At 40.7% G+C, this 15751-nt stretch overlaps 1 protein-coding gene across 1 annotated transcript in view; it reads left to right on the forward strand.

Annotated features, from left to right (window-relative positions):
- Positions 1-15751, forward strand: part of LOC126457252 (ubiquitin conjugation factor E4 B) — a 284736-nt gene that overhangs the window by 162621 nt on the left and 106364 nt on the right. Inside the window, exons 16-17 of the mRNA XM_050093409.1 lie at positions 6869-6995; positions 7100-7184. Coding sequence (XP_049949366.1) covers positions 6869-6995; positions 7100-7184 — 212 coding nt within the window. The remainder of the gene's footprint in view (positions 1-6868; positions 6996-7099; positions 7185-15751) is intronic.

Here is a 15751-nt window from a genome sequence, read left to right on the forward strand (position 1 = left end):
GCCCTCAGTGGCAAGTGTTCATCAGAGATGATGGTATTGTCAGGGGGACATGGTAAGCAGCAGTCTGTTGCGGCTTTTTGCTGTTGATGCTGTATGGAAAGGTGTCATTGTTGAGTGACTGTAGGAGGATACAAGATGACATAGACATAATTTCTACTTGTGTGATGAATGGCAGCTAGCCCTAAATGTGGAAAAATGTGAGTTAATGCAATGAGTAGGAAAAACAAACCCATAATGTTCAAGTACAGCATTAGCATTGTGCTACTTAACACAGTAATGTTGATTAAATATCTCGGCATAATGTTGCAGAGCAATTAAAATAGAATGACCCTGTAAGGATTGTAGTAGGGGAGGTGAATGGATGACTTTGGTTTATTGGGAGAATTTTAGTAAAGTGTGATTCATCTGTAAAGGGGACCACATGGAGGACACTTGCGACTTATTGTTGAATACTGCTTGAATGTTTGGGATCTGCACCAGGTTAGATTAAAGGAAGATGACAAAGCAGTTAAGATGGGTACTGCTAGATTTGTTACCAGTAAGTTCAAACAATACACAAGTATTACAGAGATCCTTTGGAAACTCAGATGGTAATCACTGGATGGAAGGCGATATTCTTTTTGAAGAGCATTATTGAGAAAATTCAGTGAACTGGCATTTGAGGCTAAGTGCAGAAGGATTCTACTGCTGCCATTTTGCATAAGGACCTTGAAGGTAAGATGTGAGAGATTGGGGCTCATACAGAGGCATATAGGTAGTCACTTTTCTCTCTTTTTATTTGTGGATGGAACAGGAAAGGAAATTACTAATATTGGTACAGGGTATCCTCAGCCCCACACCATACGGTTGCTTGCGGAGCATGTATGTAGGTGGAGATGAAAGACTGTTCCGTTGGTAGTACTTCAAGATTTTCAAAACAATGGTAATTTTTTTTTATTTGCTTGTGTCATTGCTTGCAAGGAAATGAAACTTATTTCTCTGCCTCGTGATGACTGGGTGTTGTGTGATGTCCTTAGGTTAGTTAGGTTTAAGTAGTTCTAAGTTCTAGGGGACTAATGACCATAGATGTTAAGTCCCATAGTGCTCAGAGCCATTTGAACCAAATGAAACTTATTAAAAGTGTTTAAGGCAGAAAACTTGTTTTAAATTCAGTAATAACATAAAATGTCCCATTGAAAATTCACCATGATAATATTTTTTCCAGTATCTCTTAATAATTCTGCAAAGGAATTGACTTTGTTACCCTGGTACACGAGTGACTTCCTTGAAGTTATGAAAAGTCCACGGATAACAGATATGTGGAGAACTTCAGTCCCTACAAAACCTATGTGGATGGAGGTGTGGGGCTACTTACATAAGTTGTACAGTAGTGTGAGGGGAAGGAATGTGAATTGAATCAGCATTTCCATAATTTTCTAGTTAAAGTAGTGAACTGTACTTTGCTATCTGACAAAATAAACTTTTAAACAATGGCTTTGGATGAGATTGATATTAAAAAAAATATTTACTGAAGCCATATTTATTAGTACAGGAGGTGATGTCTGCTTGTGTCTGTATATGTTTTGATGGATGTGTGTGTGTGTGTGTGTGTGTGTGTGAGAGAGAGTGTATACCCGTCCTTTTTTCCCCCTAAGGTAAGTCTTTCCGCTCCCGGGATTGGAATGACCCCTTACCCTCTCCCTTAAAACCCACATCCTTTCGTCTTTCCCTCTCGTTCCCTCTTTCCTGGTGAGGCAACAGTTTGTTGCGAAATCTTGAATTTTGTGTGTATGTTTGTGTTTGCTTGTGTGTCTTTCGACCTGCCAGCGCTTTCGTTTGGTAAGTCACATCATCTTTGTTTTTTGATAAATTTTTCCCACGTGGAATGTGTCCCTCTATTATATTAAGTTTTTATTGACACGCATGGAAGTTAGGTGGTCATCTCATGGCAGAACAGTTCTCATATTGTCTTTTTCTCATCAGCTACACCTTTCCCATGGCAAAGTGTCTCTTCAGCTTTTGTCTTATTTGGCAGATATGTTCTTAAAAATCAAATGTTTAGATACTTCAGGGACGAATCACAAACTCTTGTACTTTGCAAGACTGTATCAAATTGTTTATTAAAAACCTCTTTAAATTCCAGTCAAATTGAGTACTTTGATACCGTTCATGATTTCCTAATATAAGTTCATATTACTTTGGGAGACAGTGTCAAGAACATAATGAAAATTTGAAGTATCTTGGAAGACCTTTCAAAGATTATTTCCTTGCTCTGCCTCCACACCATGTTCTATAAATAAGATCTGTTACCCCATTCTGGGTGCTCAAAATATTTAAGCAAAAATTTAAATTATATGTGTTTGCAAATGCTTCTCTTCATGTATGAGCATTTACCTCATTCTCCACTACATTCTCAGCATAGTGTCACTGTAACTTGTACACCCATGTCCCCAGTGCTTGTACACCCATGTCCCCAGCAACCTCAACATTGAACCATTGTCAACTTCATAACCTTGGTAGTCTCTTGAAATACTTTGAGAAACTGAATTAATTTGTCAGGTATCTGGTAATTTCAGTTCCCAAATAAGTGTATTAACTTCAGCAATTCATGCTACTGCAGCAACTATTCGTTATCAAGGGTGTGACATGGGACAGTGCAAAGGTAATGGTTGTTGCGTGGAAGGCGACAATATTTTCCAAGTGTCTTTTGACAGTTATGCCCTAATCAGTAACAAACACAACCCTTTACTCGTGCATTGTAAATATCCTTGACTTGTTCACATTAGTTTCAGTTTGCTCTCGTATATCTGTATCACTTTTCTCCATATCAGTTGGGAACTCTGCAACAAACAGGACACAGTATTTCCACATCAGCTCTCACGAGACTGAATGCGTAGTCAGATAATCCGTTTTTTAGTGTATGCATTTGTTGACCTGTCAGTTGTACATACACAAGCACAATCTTCCATGTCCTGCAACCCTTGAGGTACCATAGCCACATCGTATTCATCTGCCATTTTTTGTACCATGCAAGAAATTGTTGATGTGTCAGGAAGCATGTCTCTTGCACTTGTAGAGGATTACTGCACTCCTATTACTAGCATTATGTATGCGACATCCTGAAAGGCTCAGTGTTGCTGAACGGCTTAGATCTTTTGCACACTGATCGAGGTAATGGATTTTGCTGTTATCGGAAAGTTGCTACTATTGTTGATCTGACTATTAGAACAAGCTTTGAAGGTATTAAAGTTTTGCAGCAGGGTACTGATACAGCCATCACAGAAGCCATATGAGGGTATACTGAAAAGTTATGCCTCAAAGTTGTTTATGTAAAAACACAGATTTTTAAATAAAGCAAATATTATTAACATTCTGCATTTTTATCTTTCATTTCTACATATTTATTTCTCAACATTCACCCTGAGGACAAACACATTTTCTCAAATGGGAGACCAGTTTGTTGACACCGTTGCTGCTGTTGTGATCTTCAGTCCTGAGACTGAATGTGGAAAAATGTAAGTTAATGCAGATAAGTAGGATGAACAAACCTGTAATGTTCAGATGTAGTATTACTAGTGTCCAGCTTGACACAGTCAAGTCATTTAAATATCTGGGGGTAATGTTGCAAACTGAGTGAGGTGGAATGAGCATATGAAAACTGTGGTAGGGTAGACAAATGGTTTACTTCGGTTTGTTGTGAGAATTTTAGGAAAGAGTGGTTCACCTGTAAAGGAGACGGCATATTGGACACTGAGTACTGCTCAAGTGTTTGGGATCTGTACCAGGAAGGAAGACATCTAAGCAACTCGGAGGAGGGCTGCTAGATTTGTTACTGCTAGGATCGACAAAATGTAAGTGTTATGGAGATGCTTCAGGAACTCAAATGGGAATCCATGGAGGGAAGGCAGCGTTCTTTTCGGGGAACACTATCAAGAAAATTTAGCAAACTGGCATTTCAAGCTGACTGCCGAATGATTCTACTGCTTCTAACGTACATTGTGCATAAGGACCACGAAGATAAGATACAAGAAATTGGGGTTCATACGGAGGCAGACAGTCAGTTATTTCTCCCTCTCACTATTTGCTAATGGAACAGGAGGGGACGTGACAAGTACTGGTACAGGGTGCCCTCCGCCACACACCTAATGGTCACTTGCAGAGCATCGCTGTAGATGTAGATATTTGACGCAACCACAGTTTGAAACACCCACCACCTAAAACCGCCATGTTAAAAATTTCTGCCTTATACCAACTTTTGTACTTGAGCTAACAAAAAAACGGGTGTTTTTTGATCTAAGATGCTTTATCCCACAGCTGATTACTACGTTGCATTACAGGATGTGTGTCTTGTATAGATCGGTCAACCACTCGCAGATTGCATGTCAACATAGCATCGAGTGTACTGACACATCATTACATTTGTGCACTTTTTATTTTAAAAACATGTTCTTATACACATTACTTTCCAAACTGGGCTTCGTCAGGTGATGTGCAGTACAAGTAACTGAACATTTGTTATATTTTCAGTATTTATATGCAGAACATATTTTGAAATAGCTTTATTTCTGATAAAATGTTTCATCTGGGCACAATTTACTATGAAACAGCGTCTATTGGGTAAATTCATGTTTTTGTTTTCTGAGGCAGAATTAGCATCTGTATTTGCATCTATCACAAAATCTGAATTTTTCAGTTCCCAGCGTATCGTCAGGGAGATTGCTTTTAAATATTCTGGAGGAAACTGTGGCAGTAAATGCAATACTGGTAATGTTTTGAATGTACAAAGACGATTCAGTCAGAATACACCATTGCTGAAGGAGGTTTAGGAGGCCTCAAGATGCAATCTGGACAGTTTGCTGTCACTGTCACCCCATTCCTTCTTGGCAGCATACAGTGTTTATAGCAGCAAGCTACCAAGTACTGTACTTGTACAGTTATTCAAGATACACCCTGGTTTTAACTCTTATGTTTCACATAAGACATTTTTACTTTAGCCCCCCACCCTCTCCCTCTCTCTCTCTCTCCCTCTCTCTCTCTCTCTCTCTCTCTCTCTGTGTGTGTGTGTGTGTGTGTGTGTGTGTGTGTGTGTGTGTGTGTGTGTGTAAACTCAGCATGTATCACCTCAGTGAGGAGTTGAAGCTGACAAAGAACATATTTCATCAGACAGAATTATTGATTCAACAATAATGCTACATTTTACAACAACACCCAATAAATTTCTGTCTTTTTCGACTTAAGCTCTGATATTAACAATGATTGTCGTGTTAAAAACTTGCAGTGAGTAAAATGACCAAGACCAAGAATATGCACAAATAATTGCTGAAAAATCTACTTTATCCTCTTCTCTTAGCTGAAGGTGTGTTTCACTCATTGTATGTACTCAGCCTATAACACACAGTGAACAAAGTATAACAACAAAAACAATCAATTATTGATAATATAATGTAAATGGGTAGATAAAAAATTTACTAACCAAGCAGTGGCACAGGAACACACACACACACAAAAGGATTTAACTTCTACAAGCTTTTGGAGCCAGTGGCTCCTCCTCCTGACAGAAGAGTTGGAGGAGGAGGAGGAGGGGTGAAGAAAAAGGACTGAAGAGATTTAGGGAAAGGGGTATAGTTCAGAAAACTCACCCAGAATCCTGGGTCAGGGGAGAGTTATCAGACGGGATGAGAAGGAAAAACTCCTTTCTTTCTCATCCCGTCCAAAAGCTTATAGAAGTTACATCATTTTGTATGTATGTGTTCCCCTGCCACCACTTAGTGAGCAGATTTTTTGTATTACACAATAAACAAATGTTGACACACCTATGCACTTCAGGAATCACTCTCGTCATTTCTCTAACATGAAATGTGTCAGTCATAAAATAAAATCATTTAGACAAAAGACCTCATCTTACTCTAAAATTTCCCATTTATTTCAATACTATCACACTACCACTTGACATCAGAGTGCCATCTTCTCAATCACCACTGCTTCCAACTGCAGCCACTTGTTGGTTTGTCCAGTGAACACTAAATACAGAAGAAGGGAAGGAAACTTGACCTATGTGAAGGACCTGAAATAGCATTTCATCAGGATAAACCTAATAACATGCTTAGTATATTAACAGGCGATAGGCACAATGAATTCCTTAACTTTTAAAAAGTCATTATAAACATGCCACATTTATGTGAAAATTCACAGAAAACTAATGTAAATATACATTTCACCATAAGCACATGTTGTTATTTTTGGAATTGTGAGGGACAGTTGATAACTTATTGCATTCGTGTGACATTCCACACTTAGTGTTTACTTAACAAACTGTTGGGTTAGGTATCATCATATGTGACAACAAGTGAACGTGGTCAGAGGCACCACGAAAGTTGTGCAGTGACGAGATGGAACCGAGGGACACAAGTTGGAAATTTTAATCTAAGAGAAAGACCTTTAATCCAAATAATTTTATTTTGTGATGGCTACTTTGCATGTTGAAGAACTTATGATTAATTATTTAAACACAAAAATAAATGTGTAGCTTTGTGTTAATTTTGCTTTATTGTGTCTTATGTGGTGAATAAATATAGTGGTTAACTTAACAATCACTACTTCAGATTCATAAAAATAATGTTATTGCTCGTTCAATTTGAAGTTACCCTGTGAGTAAGCTGTAAGTAATGATTCCAGACTCATAGAATTATTCTGTGTGCCACTCGATGTAGGGGAATGTAATCATCTGTAGTCAGTTTGTGGTGATAATTTTCATATGCTACATTGAAACTGTTTTCTGTTAATTTGTGTATTCGTGTATGTTATTCAACTTTTAGTTTTCCCATTGCAAAGGAAAATCATATTTCCTGTGTGCTGGATATTTGTCCTGATTTATTTTTGTGTATTTCAGATGTTGAAACTACTGGTTCCAGTTCAGAATTTTATGACAAATTCACAATACGCTATCATATAAGTGTAATCTTAAAGGGAATGTGGGATAACCCTCTACATCGCCAGGCAATTATTAATGAGTCAAGGTTTGTGGCATTTTCATCTTTTACTGTTGTCATTTACTGAATTCATATAATTATGTAACATAGTGCACTTAAAATTTTTCTAATAAAGAACATAACTGTTTCAGATCTGGAAAACAGTTTGTAAAATTTGTTAACATGTTGATGAATGACACAACATTTCTGTTGGATGAAAGCTTAGAATCGCTTAAGGTATGAGACTTCAATGTCAAGTATTTTGTTTGTATTCTAATTATGTTCTAATTCCTCACTCATGTTATATTGTTGTTGCCACACTTTAAATAATGGTTTCCTAGTTTCATAATGTACAGAAAGTTCTGGTTGAGAATTACAAATTATTTAGGAGTAAAGGAGACGACTCACTGAAAGGCAGAAGTGCTGCATCGTTAGTAGGTATACAAACAAAAGGTACAGAGCTTTGGAATCTTTCAGAATGAACTTCCTTTTTCAAGTTTGTAGGAAAAAACATGCGAGACACACACACACACACACACACACACACACACACACACACACACACACACACCTGTCTGCCTACATTGTGCTCAGTCAACTGCCAGCTCTTTCCTGTCCCACGGTGAATGTACTGGGGTGATGTGAGGCTGTGCAGGGTAGGGTGGCCTGAGGGATGTAGAGAGGCAGGGAGGGAGTCGGGGGGGGGGGGGGGGGGGAGTCAAGTAGGTTATGGAAGAGGGGGGAGCCGTCTGTGGGCTACCTAGGGATGCAGATAGATGACGCAGGTGGCAGACGCCTGGCACTCAATTTCACAGGCTAGGACACAAGATAACAGCACAAAACTGACTGACACGATTTGGGTGGGGGTGCTGGGACGGAGGTTGGTGTAACATACACATTATATTGGGTGGGGGGACTTACGTTTAAGCCAGGGAGGCTATGGGAGAGAAGGATGTTCTGTAAGAATAGCCCTCATTTGTGCAACTCAGAAAAGCTGGTGGTGATGGTGGTAGTGGTGGTGGGAAGGATCCAGATGTCAAGGATTGTGAAACAGACATTGAAATCTCACATGTTGTGCTGTGCTGCATGTTGTGCCACTGGGTGGTCCACCTTGTTTTTGGCAACAGTTTGGTGATAGCCATTCGTTCTAGTTGACAGATGGTTGGTTGTTATACCAATGTAAAATGCTGTGCAGTGGTTGCAGCAGAGCTGGTATATAATATGGCTGTTTTCACAGGTGGCTGACCCATCCAGCACCACCTACTCCAATCCTGTCACAGGCGTTTCTTACCTATCAGGGGCTGGGCCACCAGTGAAAGCAGCAATGTTATTTATCAGTGTTGCTGCAATCATTGCACAGCATTTTATATTGGTATGTCAACATCCTGGCTGTCAGCTAGAATGAATGGCCACTGCCTAACTGTTGCCAAAAACAAGGTGGACCACCCAGTGGCACAACATCCAGCAGAGCACAACAAACTCCCTCCATGCCTCTCTACATCCCTCACCCCATCCCACCCTGCACCCTCACCCCAGTTCACTCAACATGGGAAGAAAAGAGTTGGCAGTTGACTGAACACAATATAGGGAGACAGGTGTGTGTGTGTGTGTGTGTGTGTGTGTGTGTGTGTGTGTGTGTGTGTTTTTCCTACAAGCTTGAAAAAGGAAGTTCATTCCGAAAGCTATCAAAGCTCTGAACCTTTCGTTTGTGTACCTATTCAACAATGCAGTGCTTCTTCCTTTCAGTGAGTCATCTCCTGTATTCCTAAATAACTGGTTTCCTAGTATCTGCTAAGAAGGAAAGCATGTAATTTTGCTGCAGTAGTGACTGGCTTTCTGTTCTGTGTTAACACAAACTGGTGTCGCTAATGGTCCAGTATTGTGCAATTTTATGTATGTACTGTGGTATTTCCGTAGAAGCAGCAGGAGTCGCATTCATTGATTTGCCACAAGCTGCAATTGCTTCGCCACGCGGGGTAGCCGCGCGGTCCAGAGTGCCTCGCCACGGGCCTCGCGGCTCCCCCCGTCGGAGGTTTGAGTCCTCCCTTGGGCATGAGTGTATGTGTTGTCCGTAGAGTAAGTTAGCTGAAGTTAGATGAAGTAGTGCGTAAGCTTAGGGACCGATGACCTCAGCAGTTTGGTCCCATAAGACCTTACCACAAATTTCCAAATTTGCATTTGCTTCATTAGAATTTGTAATGTTTCATGAGGTCATTAATAGTTTCAGTTTTGAACATGCTGCATGGGTGCATGGGACAGGTTTTACACCAGGGGCGATACTGAAGAGCAAGTTCCCATCTCCGGAGTTCGGATAGGTTGGTGTTAGTGGGAAGTATCCAGATAACCCGGACGGTGTAACACCGTGCCAAGATGTGCTGACTGTGCACCAAGGCATGTTTAGCCACAGGGTGATCCTCATTACCAACAAACACTGTCTGCCTGTGTCCATTCATGTGAATGGACAGTTTGTTGCTGGTCATTCCCACATAGAAAGCTTCACAGTGTAGGCAGGTCAGTTGGTAAATCACATGGGTGCTTTCACACGTGGCTCTGCCTTTGATTGTGTACACCTTCCGGGTTACAGGACTGGAGTAGGTGGTGGTGGGAGGGTGCATGGGACAGGTTTTACACCGGGGGCGGTTACAAGGGTAGGAGCCAGAGGGTAGGGAATGTGGTTTGGGGATTTCATAGGGATGAACTAACAGGTTACGAAGGTTAGGTGGACGGCGGAAAGACACTCTTGGTGGAGTGGGGAGATGCACCCTCCCACCACCACCTACTCCAGTCCTGTAACCCGGAAGGTGTACACGATCAAAAGCAGAGCCACATGTGAAAGCACCCACGTGATTTACCAACTGACGTGCCTACACTGTGATGCATTCTATGTGGGAATGACCAGCAACAAACTGTCCATTCGCATGAATGGGCACAGGCAGACAGTGTTTGTTGGTAATGAGGATCACCCTGTGGCTAAACATGCCTTGGTGCACGGCCAGCACATCTTGGCACAATGTTACACCGTCCGGGTTATCTGGATACTTCCCACCAACACCAACCTATCCGAACTCCGGAGATGGGAACTTGCTCTTCAGTATCTCCTCTCTTCCCGTTACCCACCAGGCCTCAATCTCCGCTAATTTCAAGTTGCCGCCACTCATACCTCACCTGTCATTCAACATCATCTTTGCCTCTGCACTTCCGCCTCGACTGACATCTCTGCCTTTAAATATGTCTGCTTGTGTCTGTATATGTGTGGATGGATGTGTGTGTGTGTGTGTGTGTGTGTGTGTGTGTGTGTGTGTGTGTGTGCGTGCGCGAGTGTATACCCGTCCTTTTTTCCCCCCTAAGGTAAGTCTTTCCGCTCCCGGGATTGGAATGACTCCTTACCCTCTCCCTTAAAACCCACTTCCTTTCGTCTTTCCCTCTCCTTCCCTCTTTCCTGATGAGGCAACAGTTTGTTACGGAAGCTTGAATTTTGTGTGTATGTATGTGTCTGTTTGTGTTTCTATCGACCTGCCAGCGCTTTCGTATGGTAAGTCACATCATCTTTGTTTTTAAATATAATAAAATAGGTTTTCATACATACCTAAATAATTTTTAGCATTTTCTGCCTCCATTATGTGTGGTGCTACTATCGTACAGTAGTGTCCAAGAGTAGTCAGCTGTGATACTTCTTGCACTTTGCTCCTGATGGCATTGTTCCATTATAGATATGGTCTGATAAAATCTTTCTCCATGTTCATCAGAGACTTGTCCAAGAACACCAACAGGAAAAGAATCCATGTTTTAGTGAAGAATGCGCAGTTTTAATGACATTTTATAACCGAGATTACGGTAAGACTCTAGTAGTTTGTTGGCTAACAGATCACTGTTGTCTGCTCTCTTGTTTCCAAAGAAATTGGAACACAGTTTTTGAAAGTCCAGTTCAGGATGGCTCACAACTATGACAAAATCAGGATCATGAATAAGCTGTCTAATTTGAGGGCAGCAAACACACCTGCTTTCACCTTGGCTTCACTCAGTGAAGGGAACTTCTGATGTAAGTATCCCAATTACTTTGAAGCAGCACAGATTTTTGCCACTTGTGACTGTTATATTGAATCTTACTTAACAAAAGTTCCATACTGCCATATGTTTCCTACAAAATAATGACATAAGCTGTGGGAACAGGATGATACATATTGATGTTGTGAAGGCGTACTGCTTTGAGGGTAGTTTTGGAGCCATCAACAAATAGTCACCATTCTGCTGATATATGTTTCATTTCCATAGCATTAAACAGACCATTCATATCATTGCAATTATGGAATGAGTCTTCCTTGTCAAAGAATGGTGCTAAGGCAACCTGACGATATTGAAAGAAACACACCGTAGCATCTTTGTATAGTAAATTCCACTGTTTCATATGTGAACCCAAAAGTTAGGTCCACAGCTCGTGGTCCAGTGGCTAGCATTGCTACCTCTAGATCACAGGGTCCCAGGTACGACTCCTGGCCGGCTTGGGTATTTTATCTGTCTGGGGTCTGGGTGTTTTTGTTGTCCTTATCATTCTATCATCATTCAAGAAAGTGGCTAGACTTGACGGTGTACAGATTGGGAATGTGACAGGCGCTGATGACCACGCCGTTGAGCGCCCCATAAACGAATCATCATCATCAAAAGTTAAACTTGTACCTTTGAAAGATTCAGCTTCCAAACAAGATCATTCAGATCATTTTGTGTCAGGAGATGTGGCATCGTTTCTTCATAATCGAAATCAAATTTTACATTCTTCGCCTCTGTACTAGAATTGACGTAGGTTTCAACTTCCAACGATGTCCACAGCTCGTGGTCTAGTGACTAGAGTTGCTACCTCTGGATCACGGGAACCCAGATTCGATTCCCGGCCAGGTTGGGGATTTTCTCTGCAAGGGAACTGGGTGCTTGTGTTGTCTTCAGAATTTCATCATCATTCGTGAAAAGTGGCATGACTAGACTGTGGAAAGATTGGAAATCTGTATGGGCACTTATAATCATACAGTTGAGTGCCCCACAAACTAAATATTATCATCAAATTCCAATGAGTGTGTGTTGGGAGGAACAGGGACAGTTAAGGAAGAAGTGTATGGTACAGATTGAACAGTGAGTTGAATGGATACTTGATCATGTTTCTAGCCCTGCCCTTCATCCTTGCTGTTTTAACCATGTGGAAATAGAAATTATCTAGGAGACTGGTTGGTTCTCACCATATCATTGGAATAGCAAAAGGCATTGCAACTTTACCTTTTATCTTCACTCAGTCATAAAGACGAGATGAACAGTTCACACGGACAGTATGTGGTGCCCATTTTCGGTCCTGATCACCCGAAATAAAGATGTAACATGTTGTTTGCTTGATTTAATAGTGCACTCAACAAAGATGAAGCAAAAGTTATTTGGGTGACTTTAAGATACCCATGACATTCTAAAGACACTGACACAAATGCACCACTAAAACAAAATGAAACACAGCACAGGGTATATTTAGATCGTACTACTCACACTCATGAATGCACAGCCAAACAAAGAATGCATTTCCTCATGACTGATAACAACGTGGTGTTCAGGAGCGACAGACAGTAAGTCACACATTGTTGCCATGTTATAAAAGATTAATAATAGGAAAGCTTTCTGACAGTCACATCATGAGGGTAGCCTTAATAGGTTGCATTTCTTAAGCAATCTACTGATTTTCTTTTTATAAACATATTTTTGAAACTGTGTGTGCTACAACAAATAACATATTCGTGCTTTGGGGGTGAAAATACATAAGAAACAACCATTTCCATTCTTGAAAATTTGTTGTTGTTGACTACGAACCTAGTGTGTGGACATACAAGGTGAGAATGTGGGTCTCGCGGGAGGCACGCGCGCGATAGTCCCTGCAGTCACGCTATCCTCTGTGCCCAACATCTGCCATGTAAGCAGGAGATCCCGGCTTCGAGTCCCAGTCGGGGCACACATTTTCACCTGTCCCCGTTGATATATATCAATGCCCATTAGCAGCTGACAGTATTAATATAATTCTAATTTTGGTGTAGTGAAATGTCAATGAATATTCATTCATTAGGAATACCTCATCTCATCTGTTTAAAAGCCCTCTTTTCATTTTGTAACAGGGAAAATGCGCAATTCCATTCTATTTGTGTTACATGTTTATTAAAAGCTGTTGTTATTATTTTAGTGTTATTCAGTTACAAACAATCTCATACATTGTCGATCAGAACCCCATGTACAAACTTTCAGAGATTGTTCAGATACCTTTAGAGAATTTTGGTATAAGGGACTCCCATTCTCTGGCAGCTCATTACAGAGCCACTGCATTTCATTTCATTTTGTTTCTTGCCCCCAGTATCATTTTGTCTGTACTGCACTGAAAATAGTGCACAACAATGTAAATGTCAACAGTATGCCCAGTGTGCATTTTTTCATTCACTCATGGTACCTGCTGTTGACGAAAGTAGTGCCACAGCCCGCCCCTGCCCCCAACCTCGTTGCCCTCAAGTTTGCATTCAGCACTGCTTGTTTGTGTCCTAATTTTGGTTATTGATACTATTAGTTATGTGTTAATTGTGATACACTGCAGCACTATGGATAGGTTTACTGATGAAGAGTGCACCTTTTGTATGGGTTCACTGAATGCAGTGGAAGAGTGGCTTGATGATGCTATGCTGAGCTGTTTCCGCAGAGGCAGCAACGATGTCACAATATTTATCCATCTGCACATAGGCACCTGTGAGATAATGGATCCTTCCATGTTTAATGGAAGTTATTGGTGTGTGATGTGCTAGAACCACCAATATCGAAGAGAATGTGTTACACACCATTGATGACAGTCCTGTCTCTAGTAGTCGGTGTGTTGCGTGAGCTCTGATCACAAGCCAATCAACTGTTCTGAGAGTCTTACATGAACAACAATTGCACCCATGACCACCACAGCAGATGCAGTCATTGCAGCTGGTGGATTTCCTATTTCGGGTGAAATTTGTGAATTGGTTCCTACAGCAATGTACAGAAAACCCCAGTTATCCTGCTTGCATGTAGTTTACAGGCATGGCCACATTTACAGAAGTTGACATTTCCAGCAGTAAGAATAGCCATGTAAGGAGCAACGAAGTTTGCTGGGAATGTATGGGCTGGTATTGTCAGTTATTTTCTGATTGTCCCTTACCCACTTCTATGTACACTGAACAGTCATGTACAAAACATCCTCTCTCACAGTTCTTAGAAGATCTGCCACTGAGAATTAGTCTAAATATCAGATATCACATTTATTGAATGAAGTATAAGTTTAAGTATACCTGATGACACTATATATACAGGAAATAATTATGCCCTGGAATACAGACACTACAGGTAGTATGATATGAAAACAATTCTACTTTTTCCACCCTTGAAGCTTTTGTATTCTCTTCTGCTTTCAAAACCATTGAATGTCTTCACCTGTTACCCTGGCAGGAGATCCTCGCAGGGTGCTACCATCTGAAGCTAGGTGGACCTAGGTTTTTTTTTTCAACAAGGTTATTACAATAGTGTTCCCAGAGAAGAGGTATAGGAAACTTTGGAGAGAAAGGGAGCTGGAAAGCAAACCACTGGAATTGTTCAAGCAATATAAGACAGAAGCTTCAAGTGTGTCCAGACACAAGTGGGAATAACTGATTGGTTTAGGAATGCTATTGATTTGAGGCAAGGAATTGTGGTACCACCATTATTTTTTATAATTGTGGTGGACGAAATTGTGAAAGAGGCAAAAGAAGCTTAGAGAGGAAGGGAGGTGAAGTTATTGCTATTTACCAATGAAATTGTGGTTTGGAGAACCGACAGTAAGGCTGTAAAAGAAGAAATAGACATTTTAAATGAAAAGAATTAAGAAATTTTGTGCTAACCAGAGGAGACAGAGAATGCAAGGGACAAATTAATATTAATGGACAGGATATGGCAATTGTGGATTAACTTTAAATATCTAGGAAGTGACATAGTGGAGAATGCAAGAATGGAGGTAAAAGTTAGCAAAGGGGTACAACAGAGTAATGCCTTTTACCAGTGTGTGAGGGTACAAGATGTACTTAACACTCATCCTGACATATGCATCAGAGACCTGGACAGTGACAAAAAGAGAGGGAAGTAGAATCCGAGGTAATGAACTGAAATTCCTAAGAAGTATGTTACAGAAAATGGGAAGAAACATAGTGATAAATGAAGATGTTAGGGAAGAATTTGGAGTAGAAAAACTGAGCGAGAGAGTTAAGGAAAACGGGCTAAAATGGTTGGGACATCTAAAGAGAATGGAAGATAGAAGACTAACAAAACAAATGATTGAGAATAAGAGTGAGGCCCAGAGCAGTCAGTTAACACCAGTTTAAGAAGAAGGAATCTGGACTGGAACAAAACAGTTACAGAAGAAGAATGGTGGAAAGATGGTGGGGAAGTGGAGAAGTATCATAAATGTCCCAATCCAGCCTGATGCTGGATAAAGGGGAGCAGAAGAAGATGATGACGTCTCACACAGCCACACTGTTTCCTTCCTGTAAGTGACAGGAACTCAGGAAAATACTATAGACAAAGAAATTTCAGTGCTTTTTCTGGACATCTGGCTTTTAAAGATCATAAACTGTAATTAACAAAAGGAGAAAGTATAAAAATGCAGCAAATGAACCAGACAAAAGAGAACACAGACATCTGAAATACGCGATTGTGGAAACTGGCAAAGCTGGAATGGTTAGACAATAAATGCAAGGCTGTAGAAGCATGTATGCCTATTGGAAAGATAATGCGGAGTATAGGTA

The sequence above is a fragment of the Schistocerca serialis genome, chromosome 2 (assembly GCF_023864345.2).
Source record: "Schistocerca serialis cubense isolate TAMUIC-IGC-003099 chromosome 2, iqSchSeri2.2, whole genome shotgun sequence".
Classification (NCBI taxonomy): domain Eukaryota; kingdom Metazoa; phylum Arthropoda; class Insecta; order Orthoptera; family Acrididae; genus Schistocerca; species Schistocerca serialis.